The sequence below is a fragment of the Oreochromis niloticus genome, linkage group LG12, assembly GCF_001858045.2.
Source record: "Oreochromis niloticus isolate F11D_XX linkage group LG12, O_niloticus_UMD_NMBU, whole genome shotgun sequence".
Classification (NCBI taxonomy): Eukaryota; Metazoa; Chordata; class Actinopteri; order Cichliformes; family Cichlidae; genus Oreochromis; species Oreochromis niloticus.
In genome coordinates this window covers 35,088,981-35,107,091 of record NC_031977.2, presented here as the reverse complement: position 1 = coordinate 35,107,091, position 18,111 = coordinate 35,088,981, and the positions used below count along the sequence as shown (strand labels likewise).

General features: G+C 42.1%; 1 protein-coding gene across 3 annotated transcripts in view; it reads left to right on the top strand.

The window, feature by feature from the left end:
• The window catches only part of ypel1 (yippee-like 1), a 31,208-nt gene extending 13,534 nt beyond the window's left edge, over nucleotides 1-17,674 (top strand). For all 3 annotated transcript variants that reach the window (XM_003444473.5, XM_005451533.4, XM_005451534.2), the window contains exons 3-5: nucleotides 9,580-9,623; nucleotides 11,750-11,858; nucleotides 13,028-17,674. In XM_003444473.5, the coding sequence (XP_003444521.1) occupies nucleotides 9,580-9,623; nucleotides 11,750-11,858; nucleotides 13,028-13,117 (243 nt within the window). In that variant the 3' untranslated portion in view covers nucleotides 13,118-17,674. The remainder of the gene's footprint in view (nucleotides 1-9,579; nucleotides 9,624-11,749; nucleotides 11,859-13,027) is intronic.
• The last annotated feature ends 437 nt before the right edge of the window (nucleotides 17,675-18,111 follow it).

Genomic DNA, 18,111 nt, shown 5'->3' with positions numbered 1-18,111 from the left:
CAACAATTTCACTGGGTTTTAATTTTTAACGAGCATCATAAATCATGAATGCGATGTGCCTTTGGCCAGAGAGGGGGGGGTGTCCTCATTTATCTGTGCCTCACTTAACCTGTCGTGAGCCATGTCAGATATGTGGATTTATCGCCACGCGCAGCAAAGACTGTGACAGGGCAACAGGGCAGAAAGAAGGTGTTTTATGCTGTGAAGGTTTATTGGATCCTGCGCAGGGAAATTAAATTGTTGCTCCAGCAAAGTTGAACTGAAACCGTGGGGGGTTGGGGGGATAAAGCAATAAATGAAGAGAAGTTTAGCCGATGTGGCTCATGCAAATAACCTTCAGTTTATCAGCAGAAGAAAAATGTAGAGGAAAACATGATTCATTCATGGGATGTTATTTAAATCGAGACACCATCGCTTGCTCTTGTGATTAATACATTTCTTTCGCATTTTGCAAACAGGAAGTCGATTGAGGAAGAAAACACCATTAAACTTAACTTGACACGGCTCATCCTCAGTGGTCAAAGCTGGATTAAAAAAAACCAACACGTTGAGTTTTCATTATGATGGAAGAAAGTGAAACTGAAACAATAAAAACTGCCCCGTTACTCAGTTATTCTCTTATCAGCGGCTCCTTGTTTACCATCAAGCAGCAGCTTGTTGTAATCTGCTCCATAACCTCTCACTGAGTTGAGACAGCGGCTGATGACGGCTTCTTGAGGCCGATCAGTGACTTGCTGGATGATTTTTATTTTTTTCCTTCAGAGACCAGAGCTCCGTCAGGGCCCGTCCGGATGCTTTGAAGGTCAGTTTGACTTTCTGGTAGCTCTGTGTGGCTTGGACAGAGAAGACGAGCATGTCGCAGGGAACAGAACAAATGCTTTTTACACTCTTGGCTGCGATGGACCGTCTACGATTCAAACAGTGCCAAAACTGGAGGTCAGCTGCTGTTCAGAGCAAAGTTCCCAGAGAGCTCTTTTTAAGGAAAATATGCAATACTGTGTTTTACTGAGTACAGGCCTGTCTGGTTAAGGTGCTGCTGAATCTGATCAGGTGTAATTTTGCATTGAAACGTCAGCCAAAGAAGCTTTCTGTTTGCCTTTTGAAATATTTAAGCTGCAGTTACACCAGCACTGCAAGGCTCGAATGCCTGGTATGGCAAATGTCTCACTGGGGTCATGAGCTTGTTTTATTATAAGCGTCAAACCCACCTTTCCTGAGCTGCAGTCATTCTTCTTGATGTTGCGTCCCGTGTGACAAACGATTAGATGAAATAATGACGTCAGGCGTCGGCGCTCCGCAGGTCAGAGCGGGAGGAGCTGAAGCTGTTGAAGGTTGTTTAGCCTGTCTACTGGCTTTATTAAAGGCACGCCACATTGTTTGCTGTGTTCCTCAGAGATGACATTGGAGCAGGAATGCTGGAAAACCAGTAGCACCAGAGCGCTTCTGTCTGGGAACTGATTTATGACTTCACATTAGCCACGTCCGTGCTGGCCTTTGTTTGGTTTGTGGGCTTTATTTCCATGGGAATAAATTAAACCTGTCTTGTTTTCTCATGAATTACTGAGGAATCAAACCACAGACATCCTGCTGCTGTGTTTACTAACATATAACCAGAGATGGTGTTGCTGTGGTTAAAGCTGAGAGGCGATGTTTGCGTCAGACTGCAGTCAGAAACGCCAACTCGCTTTAAAATACCCCGCGCTGTTGTGACAAGTACAAACGATTCAAATAATGATGAAAACAAACATTTGTTGTTTTCTCTTTCGTGGAATGAATTCTGCTCTTGTCCCGTGCGTGACTTGAGATGAACTTTCTTATCAAACTTGTCTGAGTAGAAATATGTTTTGGTTTTGTTGTAGAACAATTATCAAAAAATTTCACTGGTGGAGCTTTGCTGGTTTGGCTGGTTAGTGTTTTATGATGTTAAATAGTTATATACCACCATAAAAAATCTCTATTCTCCATCTCTGTTTATTAAGAATGCGATTAGTTGGCAGTGCTAAACAGTTCCCAGTATACCACTGGAGTAAAGAGTGAAGGGCTCACTGGGTTGTGTTGCTGTGTTTACTGAACTAATGCGACTGATGACGGACGACCTCTTTAAGCCGAACAATCCACGTCTATAATAATTGGATTTCATTAAGAGCGCTTCCTCCGACAGTCTGTTCTTCTCCGTCAGGTTTCAAATGCTTAAAATGAGGCTATTTGCTGCTATTCTGCCTTCATAACACTAATATCTGTGTGGTGTGTAAATTTTTTTTTTTTTTTTTTTTTAATCCTGACTCAGAATCCTGAAGTGCACTTAATATTTTTATTTTTTTCCAACTCACTTCATTGTTAGTTTTAATTAAAAAAGGTACAAGGCGTCCAGAGAGATCAGATGCTACAAAAGGCTGCGTGCACTTCATTTGGATGCAGATATTTCAGCTGAAGTTCAATTAGCAGGCTTTCATCGGGGTAAGTGTCAAAAGGGTTTCTCAGGGCCGCCGTGCATGTGCTTCTTCCTGCAGCCTCGCAGGAGATAATTTCACAATCGTAGCTCCTGCAGTTCAAGCGCCGCATAATTAATACAGAAAGCAATCAGAACACAGCCAGAAAAAACTGCAAATGTCAGGAAAACCTGTGACGCAGCACAGCAGTAAATGTATTTGTTGCATAATGCTGCCACGTGGACTCACAGCCACAGTAAAGTAACAGAAGCTTTACCACCTTCATACAAGTGCAGGAATGCATTTTTAGTCTTTTTCTATTGTTTGAGAAATTGCAATTGAATGATTTTATTTTTAAAGCAGAGATGTGTCTCGAATTAGAACAACATACAATTATTTGTTTGACCACCAGTACGTGACCTAAAGAAGTATAATCCATGTAACTGTAGAGAGAAACGGCTCATTCTGAGGATAATTATCAATAACATGAGTGCTAAGTTTTATTTTTTATATTTCCTAGCAATCATTTCAAAATAAAATAACCATCGTAGTTACAAAATAAAAGTTCAGCCCATGCTCAACATCACCTGAACCTCCTTGTTTGACTTTTGAGTAAAAGAAAGTTTGTATTCAGTAGTTTTTTAAATATTGTCATGTGATTCAAAATAATGAAAAAGCTTTGAGACGTGGGAGTGACTCGACCCGCAGGCCTCCTGTTCTCAGCTCCAGGTTACGACGGTGACGTCAGGGAGCAGAGCGCTGGCGGATGTGACCGTTTAATACGTTTCCAAAATTTCATTTCAAATGTTGTTAGATCACATCAGGACCGCCGAATGTTTTCATTGCAGCACTCTGGTGTTTCTCGCTCCGTTTTATGTGGAAGCGTCGTTGTTTACGGTTTAGTCTTCGACCTGTTTTTGTTTTTTGTTGATGGATAAAAAAACACAAACATGTATTTTAATGTCTGATTTCACACAAATGCATCGTACCGTGAAAAAATCCATCTGGAAATCGTTCTTGATATCTTGATATTGATTTTTGACCGTACTGCACACTGATCTATTAATAAACTCCTCATTCTGCGCCACACCTCGCTGCCATGTGTGTGTTCAGCAGTCCAAGGCGGCATCGCTGGTCCTCAGCATCAAGCCTTCTAAGCCGATTATGTTACTCAGAAGAAGATGACACCGTAGTCTGGTGTTTTCCACTGCATGGTGCCAAGGACCGCTCGCCTGGTCCATGTTTGATTCTCATTTCATGTGAAAGTATCTTGCACCGGTAGTGTGTTATGTGGGGTTTTTTTCATTGTATGTGGTCTAAGCAGAGGAGAAAGTAGTTCTTAAGCCCTGTTTAAAAACAAAAAAACAAAGGGAAGTGTTGGAGGAGCTCTGCAGGTTCTGACAGATTTCTCTCCATCGCTGCAGCCTGAGTGCTGGAAATCCCCTGAGTCGGGTATAAAAAAGAAGAGTGGGGGGAAAAAATGTTTCGTTACCCGAGCTTGTGCACAGAGTCTTCGAGGCATGCCAGGCAGTGAGGGAAGATGCAGATGGAGCAGCCTGAAAGAGAGGATTAACCTGAGCACATGGACCAGAAGTATGGCAGGCACAGTGGCCTCCCCCCTCCCACTTCAGCCACTAAACTAAATATGCAAATTTTTTGGGGGGTGGATGTTTATAACCTCAGCTCTGAGTGGAGATGGTGATTTATTTTTTTATGGTAGAAACTTGATGAAAATATTTGAGGCTATGCAGTCTTGGGATTCATGTGCATCAGCATCAGTTAATGTGCAGATTGTTTCATAGAACACTGATGATGCATTTAAATCACTTGTAGGGCTGTTGATCAGTTAAAAGAGGAACTAATCAAACAAACGTAATATTTCTATTATTTATAATATTTTATGTCTGTTTATTTTCTGGGCCGATTCCTGCAAACTGCTGCTGGAAAGCATGCAAAGTAAATAAACGACATAAATAAAATCAGCTTAAATATGTTTACGTTTGCCAGCAAACATGTTCCTTGGGCTTGGAAATGATGCTAGATTAATGCTGTAGGATATATATCTAGTTTATATTTACATTAAAGCAGACAACTTTTTGAAATGTATATCTCACTGTTCTGATTTAGTTGAGGCTAAAACTGTGCCGATATCCAGCGCCTGACTCTATGGTCTGATTCTATCGTCTATTTTTGTCACTCCACTGGATTTGTTAACATGAAGGGCAGCTAGATAATCAGTGACATGGTTTAATTTCAGTCAACACCTTCAACCCAAACACGCTGAACACAAGACGCGCGGGCACAAAATCCGATCGGACATGTGTTGTTGTTGTCATCCTGCGCACGCAGCTTCTTTTCAGCATTGCTGTCGCTTCATATTTTTATCAGATGCAGGTTACAGATAGCGATACGGCATCCTGAAATCAGAGCAGCGGTTAAGAGCAGAGCGTGAAGGCCTGCAGTGTGAACGTGGTCCCGGAGCGGGAGGATGCCGCCTGAATACTGACGAGGAGGCTGAGTGCTTCATTCAGCACCTTGGCCTCGTCCCACCCATCGGGCTGATGGAAGTCCCTCTAATGGATTGATCACACTTTTCATTTCTCACCATTAACAGACGCAGCTCCCTTTTTTCGTCTTTCTTTTTTAAACCATCTTTAACTGGAGGTTTGCCAAGACTCTGCCTGTGACAGAGAAGTCAGTTTAATATTGCTCTTCTTTCTCTCTTCTTTAAAAAATACACCATTTGACCAGGAAGGTTTTATTGAACGTTTTCGCAGCACCGTCAGCGATGTTTAAGGTCACATTACCTGTTAAGTCCAAGGTGAAACATTTCAGTAATCACTTGGTTTGACGCCAGAGATGGTGGCAAACGTTCAACACTTGCAACAACTCATATTGAAGAAATCGGTGCTTTCGGTGAAGTCCTCACCTACAGTACATCCAGCTGCTTGGAGTGATAAAGGAGACGAAATCGCACCTGTGGGTTACAGACGAATTCAGTTTTATTTTAATGGCTTCACTTCACAACAAAAACGATCTCATGGAGAGAGAGAGAAGGGCCCAATGATTCAACAATCCCATATCTGCAAACACTTGGTGACAGTGGGAAGGAAGAACTCCATATTAAGAGAGACAAACAAAATTCACAAAACTAGGAAGGCCTCTAAGACACGGGTGTCGAACTCCAGGCCTGGAGGGCCGGTGTCCTGCAGGTTTTAGATGTGTACTTGATCCAACACAGCTGATTTAAATGGCTAAATGACCTCCTCAACATGTCTTGAAGTTCTCCAGAGGCCTGGTAATGAACTCATCATTTGATTGAGGTGTGTTGACCAAGGTAGATCTAAAACCTGCAGGACACCGGCCCTCGAGGCCTGGAGTTTGACACTTCTGCTCTAAGAGGATCACAAACCTTTAGATGACTAGATATCTTGTAATGATTACACCAAGAGTGCAACACGGACTAAAACAACATTTCAGGAAAGATGAGATAAAAGTTTTAAAGCCTCGTCCTGACTGCAGCACGGCGGAGGTATCGTTGTGGCTCAGGGCTGCTTTTGAACCAATGAATGCAAAAGTTTATCAAGAAGTTTTACAGGCGGGTTTGGGTAATGCAACAACAGAGACCCAAAGCGGCAAGTAAACCAAAAACCGCAAAATTTAAAATAAGGAAACGGGTTTGGAGTGATGACATGAAGAGGACCATTTCTTTTATAATCAAATTCAAAATGTGTATCATTAGTTCATGTTGAATTTTCACAGATAATCTCTAATATATCCCATCGGAGCATATCTGTGAGTGAATGCCACATGACTTATAATAAAACAGAAGTCAACACAAAATCTACAAATACCAGATCTGCTTTTCTTACAGACATCTGACAAACGCTGTCCTCTAACTGAATTTATACAGAGCTTTGGGATTTAACAAGATTACGTTGGAGCCTTCACCTGCAACAGCCGACATCTGTTAAAACAGATGGTAAAAGTTGACCTGAGCGGGTTTGTTAAGAGCTCTGAGTTAATCTATTTTCTTTCCTCTTTTTTTTAAACACAAGTGTTTGTTTCACAGCTTCTCTTTCATTTTTATGGCATCATTTTAAGAAGAAACACTGGTGAAATCCTGCAACTTGGTCACAGCACACTCACTGCTCTCACGGTGGATTTGTGTATCGTGTGTTTGGCTGAAGGAGCAGATTTCTGTGTGTGAGGTATTGTTCCCTTTAGTCCCATGTGGTCAACAGGATATTCAGGGATTTTGAGATTTGCTTTGTAGAATTCATTTCTTGGGAACAAGCGTTTTAAAACAAGTGTAATTGCAGCAGCTTAAAGAAATGAGCTTGGTAACCACACTCCAGTTTTTGTCATGTTTTATTAAGCAGCAAAAAAAACAAGCTGTGGGAATATTTCCAGCTAGTATCTGATTCTTGCTGCATGGTTAAACAGTCAACAAAGCAGTCCCCGGGCTGTCTAACAGGACTGCTGGTAGGCTAGAGGACGCTCGGGTTGCCGTCTGTCTCCAAAAGCTACTCTCCGAATTTCTTTCTCTTTTTTCTTTTTAATCTTGAAGGATTTTCTGTTGCTAATGTTTTAGTGAATGTTGCAGCAGCTTGGGAAAAGGGGGAAAAACACAAGCAAAGTAAAAATAGACTGTGGGAAACAGATAAGGGCAGCCAGAGATGGAGCCTTTTGCCAGTTGTTCAGCTGATGGCGAGCTACAGAGCAGCACAGATATGACATCAGCTCTTGTCACACAGCGTAACCCGCCACCCTCTCTGGCCTAAACGCTGCCGAGGACTTGTTGTTAACTCCACGGGGACCGACCCAGTTCCCTCTAGCAGCTAAAGGTCACATGTCTTGTGGCGCTGGACTGCATGTGTGCATAGATTTCCTTTCAAACACAAACATCGAAGTTAAGGATGTGACAGTAAGAGTTTGTCACCTGCAGAGAGAAGGTTTTCACTTTTTGCACCTCAAATTTGTTGCTGTGGAATCGGTTTTGGGATGAACTGCTAACGTCTGAAATTAAACTTTGCCGGTGTGGACAGATGCTGGGCAGTTAAAGATGTCCCCCGGGCCTCAGTGCTGTTTGTGGCTGTGGTCAGTGAAAGAGGCAGCTGGTGCTCCTATTAGGCGGTATTAGCTCAGCGCCCTCAACCGCAACAACAAATGTATCTGCCACACTCATTTGCAATGGAAAAAGCAAAGCCGATTGAGGCCTGTCGCCCGGCCTGGGATGACGGGACCAGAGGATGGAAGCCTGGCAGGCTCTGTTGTCACTCACTGTGACGGCTTTACTGCGCTCTGTTTACATTATACAGAACAGTCATGTGTACATTCAATGGCAGGCAAATAGCAGGACAGTAAAAAAAAAAAAGCCAGTTTTCTTTTTATTACCTCCTATAGCAACCAAGACTACATAAGTGATTGAGTGTACCCTACAATTGGCCACTCCCCTGTAAACAAACTTGGTGACTGTGGGGAGGAAGAACTCCCTCTCGGTCGGCAGCAGACATCTCCCTTGGTGACCTGCTGGAGTGACACTACCATAAGTTGTTTGTGCAAGCGTCTTCTTAGGACCTGCAGTAACATGTCACTTGCGTTGTTATCTTTAAACATTGTGGATTTTTTGCTTTTTATTCTTTTTAAGATTGTACTACTGTGAAGTATTAATTGTGCATTATCAACTTAAAATTCTCTTTAATTGGTGTCTTTGGTGTATTTTTGGCAGATGCTAGCAGACTCACATCTGCTGTTCTAGTGGCTAAATGTGTCATGGAGATGAAATATAAACCTTGGTAGTTCTGTCTGTGATATTCCCACTTCCCCACGGGTAAGGCATAGCAAGCTTTATCTGCCTCGACACTAATGGGAACCATGATTTACTAAATGAACACGTTGTTATATTAAATTCAACATGGAACTAGCGATTGAGCCTATAAAGTAATCTGGAAAGTATTTACTGAGCTCATGGAGGAAGTGAGAATCAGGCTCGTTTTCCCATAGATTACTATACAACCAGACATCTTTGCAACCATAGGAATCGCCCCCTGCTGGACATTTGAATGAATGCAAGTTTAAGGCACTTCCTTGTTTGCTTCACTTTCTCTCTGTAAACAGTCACAGCTCAGCAGGGTCATGCGTGCTACTCTCAGACAAAACCTGCCGCTGTCATTGGTTTGTTCTTATCATTTCTGTAACTGAAGACTGAAACACTCCCAAAATTTTATTTGAGTACTTGGACTCAAAGTTTCTTTTGTTTGCAGGAGCATGAATACATAGGACCCCCAGTTACCCACATCATCCTTCTCTGCAGAGACACTTTTAATTTCAGCCTCATAAGGAAGGCTGTGTTTGATTTGCCTCAAGGAATCCCTGCTTATACTATTTTCAGGGATGTAAATATAACAGTTTCTGTCTAATGAGAAAACTCCACGGGGTGTGTTTAATAAAACTGATGCAGGGTTTTCAGCTCATTTTGGGGGTGATGACGATGATTAAAGTAGTTATTATCAGCTGTGTGTGTGTGTGTGTGTGTGTGTGTGTGAGATAAATCCCTATTAAACTGCATTCCTCAGACATCAGTCTTCTATCAGCTGCTGTGAAAGCTGCTTTGTTGTCCTGCAGATGCACTGAATATCTGGAGCTGCATGTCAACAGTGGAGCTTGAAATCTTGAGATTGCAGATGTAAAAAACTCTGTAAAAATGTGACTCATTAGATTTTTAGCTTGATTTTATATGATCCATTTATTCAAAACAAACTTTCATCTGTTTCCTCATAGCCCTACTTGAACTTTAACGGCTTTCTTACACGACTGTCCCTGCAGTATTTAGCAGAAACTGAAGTTTGTGAATATTAAGTCATTGTTTATGTGGTCTAATGTTTTTACTGCTCTCACGTCCAGATTATTCATAGACCTGTCTGTGTTGTTTATCTGCTCAGGCTTCTGCATTTTTGAGCCTCATTTTATTCCTTACCTCCAGCCAAACTTGTGCAGGACTGTTGATAAGGTGGAAGAACAAGAATGCACAGCAGTCGAAGGGGGAAAAGCACCCCGGGGCGTCAGATGCTGACATTCTTGAACTCAGCGGTGCAGCTCTTTAATGTCAACTTACATGATGTCTTTTTCTCTCTCTCTCTGGTTTCAGTCATTTCAAGGCAGTCAAGGAAGAGCCTATCTGTTTAATTCAGTGTAAGTATGAATCTCACACATCCAACTCACCTTCCTTGTTTCTCATATAAGCAGTCTGACCTACAACTTAGTTTGGCTTTGAAACACAGTTCAGTTATCTGAATTCATCTTTCACTCCACTTTGCTTTCAACATTTGCCACTTTCATCAGTTAAAACACCATATTAGCTGATGAAAGTGGCAAATGTTGAAAGCACTTTCTTCTTAACTGCACAGGCCAAAATTTAGAACTGAAAGGGGAACGATCACCTCCACTAACCCTGTTCACTTCTGCAGAATTTGTTGGAGTAGCCATTCACAGTTATTTTGAGAAGTTTTACTCAGCACATGCTTAATGCACGCACATATTCACTGTTCAGGAAAAGCATACTTAAAGCAACCCATCCTTTAATTAATAGTTCCTACCCCCCATGTCCTCATAGATGCACACCTTCCAGTGACGAAGGTTCATAGGAGGAAATGTTGTGCACGACGTTGTGCTGGAGTGCTTCTTTGTCTGTACACCTGCATCTTATCAGTGCACTGCTGCAGCCAGAGCTGTTAGCATGAGATGCACATGAATTTTGATCCTCTCAGAGCATGGATCGGTCTCTGTCATGCATGCAGACTGCACCGCAGTTTGCTTACAAACACCTCCTTTAGGTGGCCTCTGTGGGTTCATAAAATGATATTGCATGCCAGAAATTTTAACTACAAACACTCAAAGGAACTGCAGATTTCTGGCACCACAGTGACTCAGAAACAGTCTGGTTCCAGTTTGCAGCAGCCAAGCCCAGCAAGCGCTGATTTATTTGGTGTTTTGCAGGTCAAACGATGTCAAAGTAATTGTAGTTTTCAGTTGTTTAGATCACACACGACCGGTTCAGCTTTTGCAGTATTTCTAATCAGGTTTTAATGAGTCCAGTCATTTATTTATCATTTGACCCGGAAACAAACAAATCATTTCTTACTGGTAAACACAGGACGGACTTCCATTCTTTCAGAGTTTCAGTCCGTGCTGCAGAAAAAGCTGGTTAGCATTCATCTCTTTGAACCTGAGAGCAACTTTTACTGGTCTATTTCTTGGTTGGTTGGTTTTTGGGACTCTGCTCTCAGTCTTAATGAACCGCGCAGAAGCCGCCCCCCTCTCTGCCCCTCAGAGCCCCGAGACATTTTGAGACAGTGTCGCTTTTCAACAGCTTCGTGCCACCCGACTCTGAATTACATTGTTTCACCTGTCACAATGAATCGAATGAGAGAAGCAGTCTACGGGCGCGAGCGTCTGAATAAATGATTCCGGACAATGTGAAAGCAACCGAACCCCTGAGACAAAGCTTATGGTGCGCTGCAGGTAAAAAGACATTTAGGCTAAAAAACAGAAACATTTGTGGTGGAGGGAAAAAACTAAAGGTTTGCAGACATCTACACGTTGCTTGGTTACATATAATAATTTCAAAAGGAGTCTGTTTCTCATGACGTGTTCATTTAATTAAAACGCCACTCAAACTTCTCTGCAGCACAGCGTTTTTAAAGGGACAGTTCACCACAAAAAGCAGTCCTCTCAGTCTGCCTGGATTGTTTTGCTGTGAGTTATCAGACGTGTCTGCCTTATTCCTCATGAAGCTCAGCATCAGGCGCTTTCGTGCAGAATTTTCTTTCTTGTGTCTACATCTGCCAACAAATCCAAGCGTGCAGCTCGCTGACAGTACAGGTCAGCCGAGGTAGACGTGAATGTTTACATATTCTCACACCGTCACGGGTTGCTGCACCTCTGCACGGCAATACCAGTTCGTCAGCAAATTAAGTAAGACGCGAAGGTTCGTGGTATTTTCAAGGAAAGGCTGACGTCTGTAGAGCTGATGTGTCCCACACTGGTCGACCTAAAGCAGAGGAATTAACAACACAACAAAGATTTTTGGGGCAAACTAAGAGCGAAGTGTCAGTGTGGAGACATTCTTAACACGTTTATCTTTGCTTTGCTTTCGCTCCTGAAACTTTCTGCAAGAAAATAAGATTCGTCTATATAAAATGGTTTAGGTAGACAGAGACAGAGACAGGGTTATATTTAATCGCAGGGCCTCTATCTATACTCTGCTTTCATTTCCTTGACCCTTGTGACCTTTCCTGCTCTCCCTGCCTTCCTTACAGGGTGAATGTCGGCTGCGGGCCAGCAGAGGAGCGGGTTCTCCTCACAGGTTTACATGCTGTGGCTGATATCTACTGTGAAAACTGTAAAACCACCCTTGGCTGGAAATATGTAAGTAATTTGCTATTTAAACTTTCCCCTCAGCGTTTCTTTGTGTTCTTACTTCCCCGTCTGTCTTGATGGATCACTTAAGGCTGCTGCTTTGTTGTTTTGCAGCTATGTGGTTTTTCTAGTTTCTGAGAGAACACATTATGCTGTTACAGGTCAGAAGAACAAGGTTGCTCTCATTAAAGCAATGCTCATTAAAGAAACTGTGACAGTTTTTTTCTTTTTTTTAAATACTCGGGTTTTTGTTTGGGCTGAGAGATTGAACACTCTGTGGTATCCAAGTGTGCAAGATAATTACAGTGCCGAAAGGTTGGCTGCAGACAGCCAGGCTGGTACCTCTGAGAGTCTACAGTGATTAAATGTCAGGCCGTTTTGAAGAGGCTTGTCCTGGTAATTGTGTGAAAAGAGTATAGAAGGGTGTAAAATAACTGAACACGCTATAAAGACAGGGACTCACTTAAAGCTGCTGCTTCAGTGACAAAAACAATTAGAGATTCTCCGAAAAGCCCTGCAAGCAAAGCAGAGCAGGGCTGGTTTACAAGGCAAACCAGGCTGAGCAAATATTCACAGAAGCAGACTCGCACGAGTCTCCTGGAGCTCAGCAGGGCTGGGACATATGCCGGAAATCATACAGCACTTAACGAGATGCACTGCCGGTCTGGAAGTTTAGACCTTTGAACGAAGCAATTTGGTCGCCGGAGGAAAACGTTTTCTGTTCTCATATTTCTCTCTGCGTCTCTCAAAACCCTGCTGTTCTCTGACGGTGATGGTGATAGTGCTACATCAATGTATTCGTCTTGGATGCTTGAATGCTGCCGTCTCTACACTTCCCGTGTTCTCCAAGTAAAAAAGGGCTGGGACAAAAACGCCAGTCTTTCTTTCTTTTTGTGCATTTTTATGGCTGTAAAAAAACAAAACCTAGAAGATGTAAGCATGCCAGATTTTATCAAAGCTGCTAATTTACATCAGCAGTCCCTGCAGGGCACGTTAATCTATATGATGCACCGGTGATAGAACAAAAGTAAAGTGAGCACAGATGAGCCATTGAGATAAGAAGAGCAGCTGTTTATTGCTCTTATTCCACTTTGTATTCCCACCGTCACTCGTTTTGTTTAATAAATGTGTTTTTCTTTTTCATGACTGATTTTCTGATGTTTTTCCTCTTTTAACAGGAGCACGCGTTTGAAAGCAGTCAAAAGTACAAAGAGGGAAAGTTCATCATCGAGCTGGCTCACATGATCAAGGACAACGGGTGGGAGTGACGCTCCGCCTCTCCATTTGTTTTTGTTGTTTTTGATGTTGTTGTTTTTCTGACCTGGGAATGCTCTTTATCGAACTGCAGGGGGAGGGCGATCGTCCGGCCCTCCCCCCACCTCCCTCCACCAGCCCCCGCACTTTCCTAACAGTTAAAAAAACAAACAAACAAACACCTCCACCTTCCCGCCTTCTTCACGTGCACACGCACCCACCTGCTCATCGTGAAAGTGAACAAACGGTGACTGACGAGTGGAGCGACTCGTTGAAAATCGACGTCGCGGGAGTCCCGCCGTTACTTTGAAGATTCCTCGTTCTCCTTCGCAGCCCCAGAGCTTTTGGGATTGACCCCGCCCACTCTCAACCCGCCGCCGCCCCACCGAAACACGCTTACAAGTGATTGTGGTGACGTGTCGACCACTATGCGAACGAAGAGAGAGACTTCACCGAGAGGACGTTTTTCTTTTCTTGATGGATGACTTTGATTATTTTAATGTTATTTGCTTTAGTTTTGACGTCGGGTTGGTAAAGATTTGGTTTGGCAGCCGATGGATGTTACTGGTTAGCATTATATTTTATTTCCCTGTCAAGTCTGTTTTTATTCATTTTGTCGGCTTGGTGTATCTCTGCCTCTAGCTGAGCATGCTTTTCTTTGCTAATGTCCAAATGAGTAATCAGGGATGGGTGAGGAGCAGAGGGGGAAAGGGAGTTTATCGTAGTTGCAAATATGTAGCAGCATCTTGCTTTCTTTCTTTTCTTTTTTCTTTTTTAAAGAGGCAAAGAATGAGTTTGCAGTAATGTGGAATTTTATACCTGATATTTTTCTGTTTTTACCTTTTTTTGGACTTTCTTTTTCCCTCTTTCTGGTACTTTTCAGCACCCAAAAGCATTGAAAGCAGCACCTAGTATTTGTTTGACATAAATGGGTATATATATACGTATACATAGATCTATAGATAAATATTTGTAGTGTTTGGCTAATTGCGATTGTGGCTGGTCCCAGTTTGCAGCAGTACCACGAGTGAAAGACGAAAAAGGAGCAGAAATGGTTATTAGACTGGGGATCCTTACGTCAGTGCCCACACATCATAAAACACGATGACAGAGTGTATTATCCCATTGTCTAGTAATGAAACAATAAGAGACACACTTTACATATGAATATAAATACACATAGTATGATTACATATCCATAAATACTATGAAAATGTTCGTAGTACGTAGATATTGGAACATGGTTTCTATATATATATTTGCTGTCATGCACATATGTATATATGCATATTACTGTGTGTATATATGCATTGTGTGTGTGTGTGTGGTCATGCATTATACAGTGGCATACTTGAACGACTTCGTTTGCACTTTGCAGAGGCGTTTGGTCCATCGCGGTTTGGAGGCAAAATGTTTGTTCGCTCTCGTTTCCCAATGGCCTTCTCACAGATGAACAACAGATTGTTGGAGATGGAAAGGAAGCCGGAGCAGGAGGGCTTCGTCGACTCTGGTATGCTTAGCAGCTGCCTGTTAGATACTTTGAGGAAATTTGGTTTCATTTTGTTTAAATTCAGGGTTTCCTCTCACTTCTTCCACCTCAAAAAGTAGTTTCTGATTCTTTGCTGCTATCCTGGAAATCCCGCCGCTTCGCCCCGTTCTTGTAGATCTTTTGCACTTTACGTACTTCTCTCTCTCGGAGCGTATGAATCGTCTCTTTGTGGACGACATCTGTGATTTGCCTCCAAGCCGTATGAATCTCGTGCCTCTTCAAAACACGAACGGCCTCCCTCTACTTGTTTTCTTTTATTTTTCCTTCTGTTGTGCAGTGCATAACTCTGAAAACTTTCATGTGAACCGATGTGTCTTCCCCTTCCCTTTGCCCCCTTCCTGGTTCAAAGAAGTAGCCCTCGAAATAACATTCTTCACCAAAATCCTCAGAGCTCTATGGATAACAGAGACTTGGTATATATACACACATATATTTTCTACGTTAAGATTTAGAGGTGCAAAAACAGATGGATATTCAGTATATTATTTCTCAGAGTAAAGCAAAGAGGAGGAAGAGGTTGCCCGGGACCTGTTGGACTTTTTAATCAGAGGGATTAAAAAGATGGCAGCAGGTGATGGTGTGGGCAGGGTGGGAGAGGATGGGAGAGATTTTAAAAAAAAAAAAAAGAAAAGAAAAAGGAAAAAAAAAAATCAGCAGTGATTGATTACTTTGCCGGCAAGGTCAGTCAGATCACACGACCTTTTAACCTAAAACTATGACAATGCAAACCCTTGATAGTTAGCAGTGATACCTACTTGAAATATAAATACATAAACAGCTAAGATATTGGCCCGTGTTCCAGTTTTTGTACATAAAGTAACATATTTAAGGTTTTATACGTATTTCTACTGGGTTAGTTCTTTTACTTCCCCTACTTGAAGCACTTTTGTTCACCGTACCTCTGGCTGTGTGGTGTCTGGCTGTGTGGTGTGTGCGCATACATGCATGTGTTAGTCCACATGCATGCCTGCACACCAAAGCGAATGTTTACCTTCTCTTGCTCAGTTTTCCCCTCTTTCTTTTTTCTTTTTGAGTATTCCTGGCGTGTTTTCTTCCCTTTCACAGCTGTTTGGTTTCACTGTCTCTCTCGCTGATCTGTGAGGTTGACAGCCAGGTTAGTTTGTTTGGAAGTGATTTATTCCCCGTTTGGTTTGTTTGCTTTTTTTTCTGTTAGCTTGTTTATTTAGCTTGTGTGGTAAGCGCCCGTTAGAGGGCCGGTGTTTAGGTCTCTGCTGAGCCATGTAGACGTTGAGGGCGAGCTGGAATCTCCCACCATGTCGCAGGGAGAGCCTTTACCGAGACCCTTTGGCCACCACAGTCAGTGTCTCCTGTGCTGAGGGCTTTCAGGTGTAGAAATGCACCCTGTGGCAGCTATGTCGGAGGTCGTTAGTTTGCGGCAACACTGGCTGTGAATATCTGATTGTATTTTTTGAACGTATTCATTCTTGTGGTGTTTTTCTTTTTCTTTTATTGTGTAAAAGTGAACTGTTACTCCCCTTATCTATTTGATCGGCTTGTTTTGATGATAATAGCCTGTTTTAGTCACATCTCAGTTCTGGTGCTGCATCCTTTCAATGTTATGCAGGACACGCCGGGCATGTCAAATGCAAGCAAGAATTTGCAGCTCTGTCCAACAACTTAATGCATAGTGTTGAATGCAGCTGCAAGCGTTAACCCCGCAGCATAGTTTGGGCCCATGCTCAGAGGTGCAACAAACTTCTTTGCAGATGTCGTATCAAAGTTTTAATGGCCTGTTTTTGAGTCCAAATTCTAAAGTATTGAAATATGATGTGAAAGATTTGAGCTCCTTCAGTCAGAACTAGCTTGTCTTTCCATTTCCTGGTAAGAAGCTGGAAAACTACAGACTGGAAGGTCATTCTTAGCGCCATGGGATAAAACGGTCATTGGATTAAAGCCGCGTCTTCTTCCACATGTCGTGAGATTTGGTCAGTTTAAAGCTACAAACATTAGATGTTCACAGGAACACGTGAATGCATCGTTAGAGAAGAATGCTGGGCGTTGGTCTGGTATCACTCGAAGGTTGCAGCTCCTGAACTATGATGAGCTTTTATTAAAACAGCAAAGTCTGATTGCATTAACATAACAATGCCACAGCCCTGCCTTTAGGTTGGTTTACCTCTGTGAACTTTCCACACACTCACAGTCTCACAAGACCAGCACCGGTAGCAAAATTTGGAAAGAATTCTACCTTACAGGACTGTTTTTGTCTATCTAAATCGTTACTGAATGCACACACACAGTCGTACGATTTCCCTCTGCTACATGCACACAGCCAGTTTCTCTTAAGGACCTCCACATGGCAGCAGCAGCTTCTGGGAGCAACCCGGCTGCAGAGCGTCTGTACTCTTCCCTTCGATCAGTCAGTCAAAGTTGAACCAACAAAAAGCAGCTGCCAGTGTCACCGCCAGTGCGTACCAAATAAAGACCCAGGCTCTATCGAATGCATCAGTGTCATGTGTCAGCGGGCAGGAACGAAGCCAGGGGCCACGGTCGATGGTCTCCTGGAGATTCGACTGCGATACCAAAATCAAAGAGTAGAAAACCTGTCACCTATGACATTGTCTTTCTGTAGAATGTTTTGATTCTCTGAAATACGGCGTCAAAGCAGCCTGGATGAAAAATGTAGATATTTGCTGCTGAAAACTGTTTACTTTTTATTGTTGTTCTGTTGTTATCGTGGCACTGGCTACCTACTTTTTGCGCTCTGTTACTTTCTAAACAGGATGTTGATCAAAGGCTAGATGGGTATACAGGAGAAAAGACTGTACAAGTTCTTTTCTTAGGACTGTTAAACTACAGTTTGAGGTCTAAAAGCATGTTGTATTTATAATGTCGTGCCTGTTTTTTGTTTGTTTTTCTTCCTAAATTTAAAAGCAAATATTCTATGCTTTTTATTTGACTACATTGCTTTGCATTCTGTCTTATTAAAGCCATGTCACATGTCTGTTTTCACTCTAATGTAAACTATCAGATATCACAATAAAATTTTCAATGGCATTAAGTCTCGGTTTGTCAGAAGGTGTCATTATTTTTACATTTTAAATTTCATATGCCATGTTTCATAGCGCATTAACTTTTTCTGAATGTGTGCAAATAAGACAGAAAAATGGAGGATTTAGCTTTTTGTATATTTACTTTTTTAAATGTATACAATCTAAAGATCATGCAACTTTTATTGTTTACATTTTAAAGACCGTTATGACAACAAAAGTGCAATTTTACATAATATAAAAACATTATCTGGTCTTTAGCAGGTTCTAAAATTATGTAATCTCAAATAAACAACATGGCATATCACACTTTCATTATTTATTTAACAACAACAAAAAGGCGTAGGAGTGTATGGAATAACTAAATACACACTTACTACTTCCACTGAAATTTAGGTAAGCAGCCAAGTGCTACTAATGAAATCACTTGCTTAATTAATCATTCATC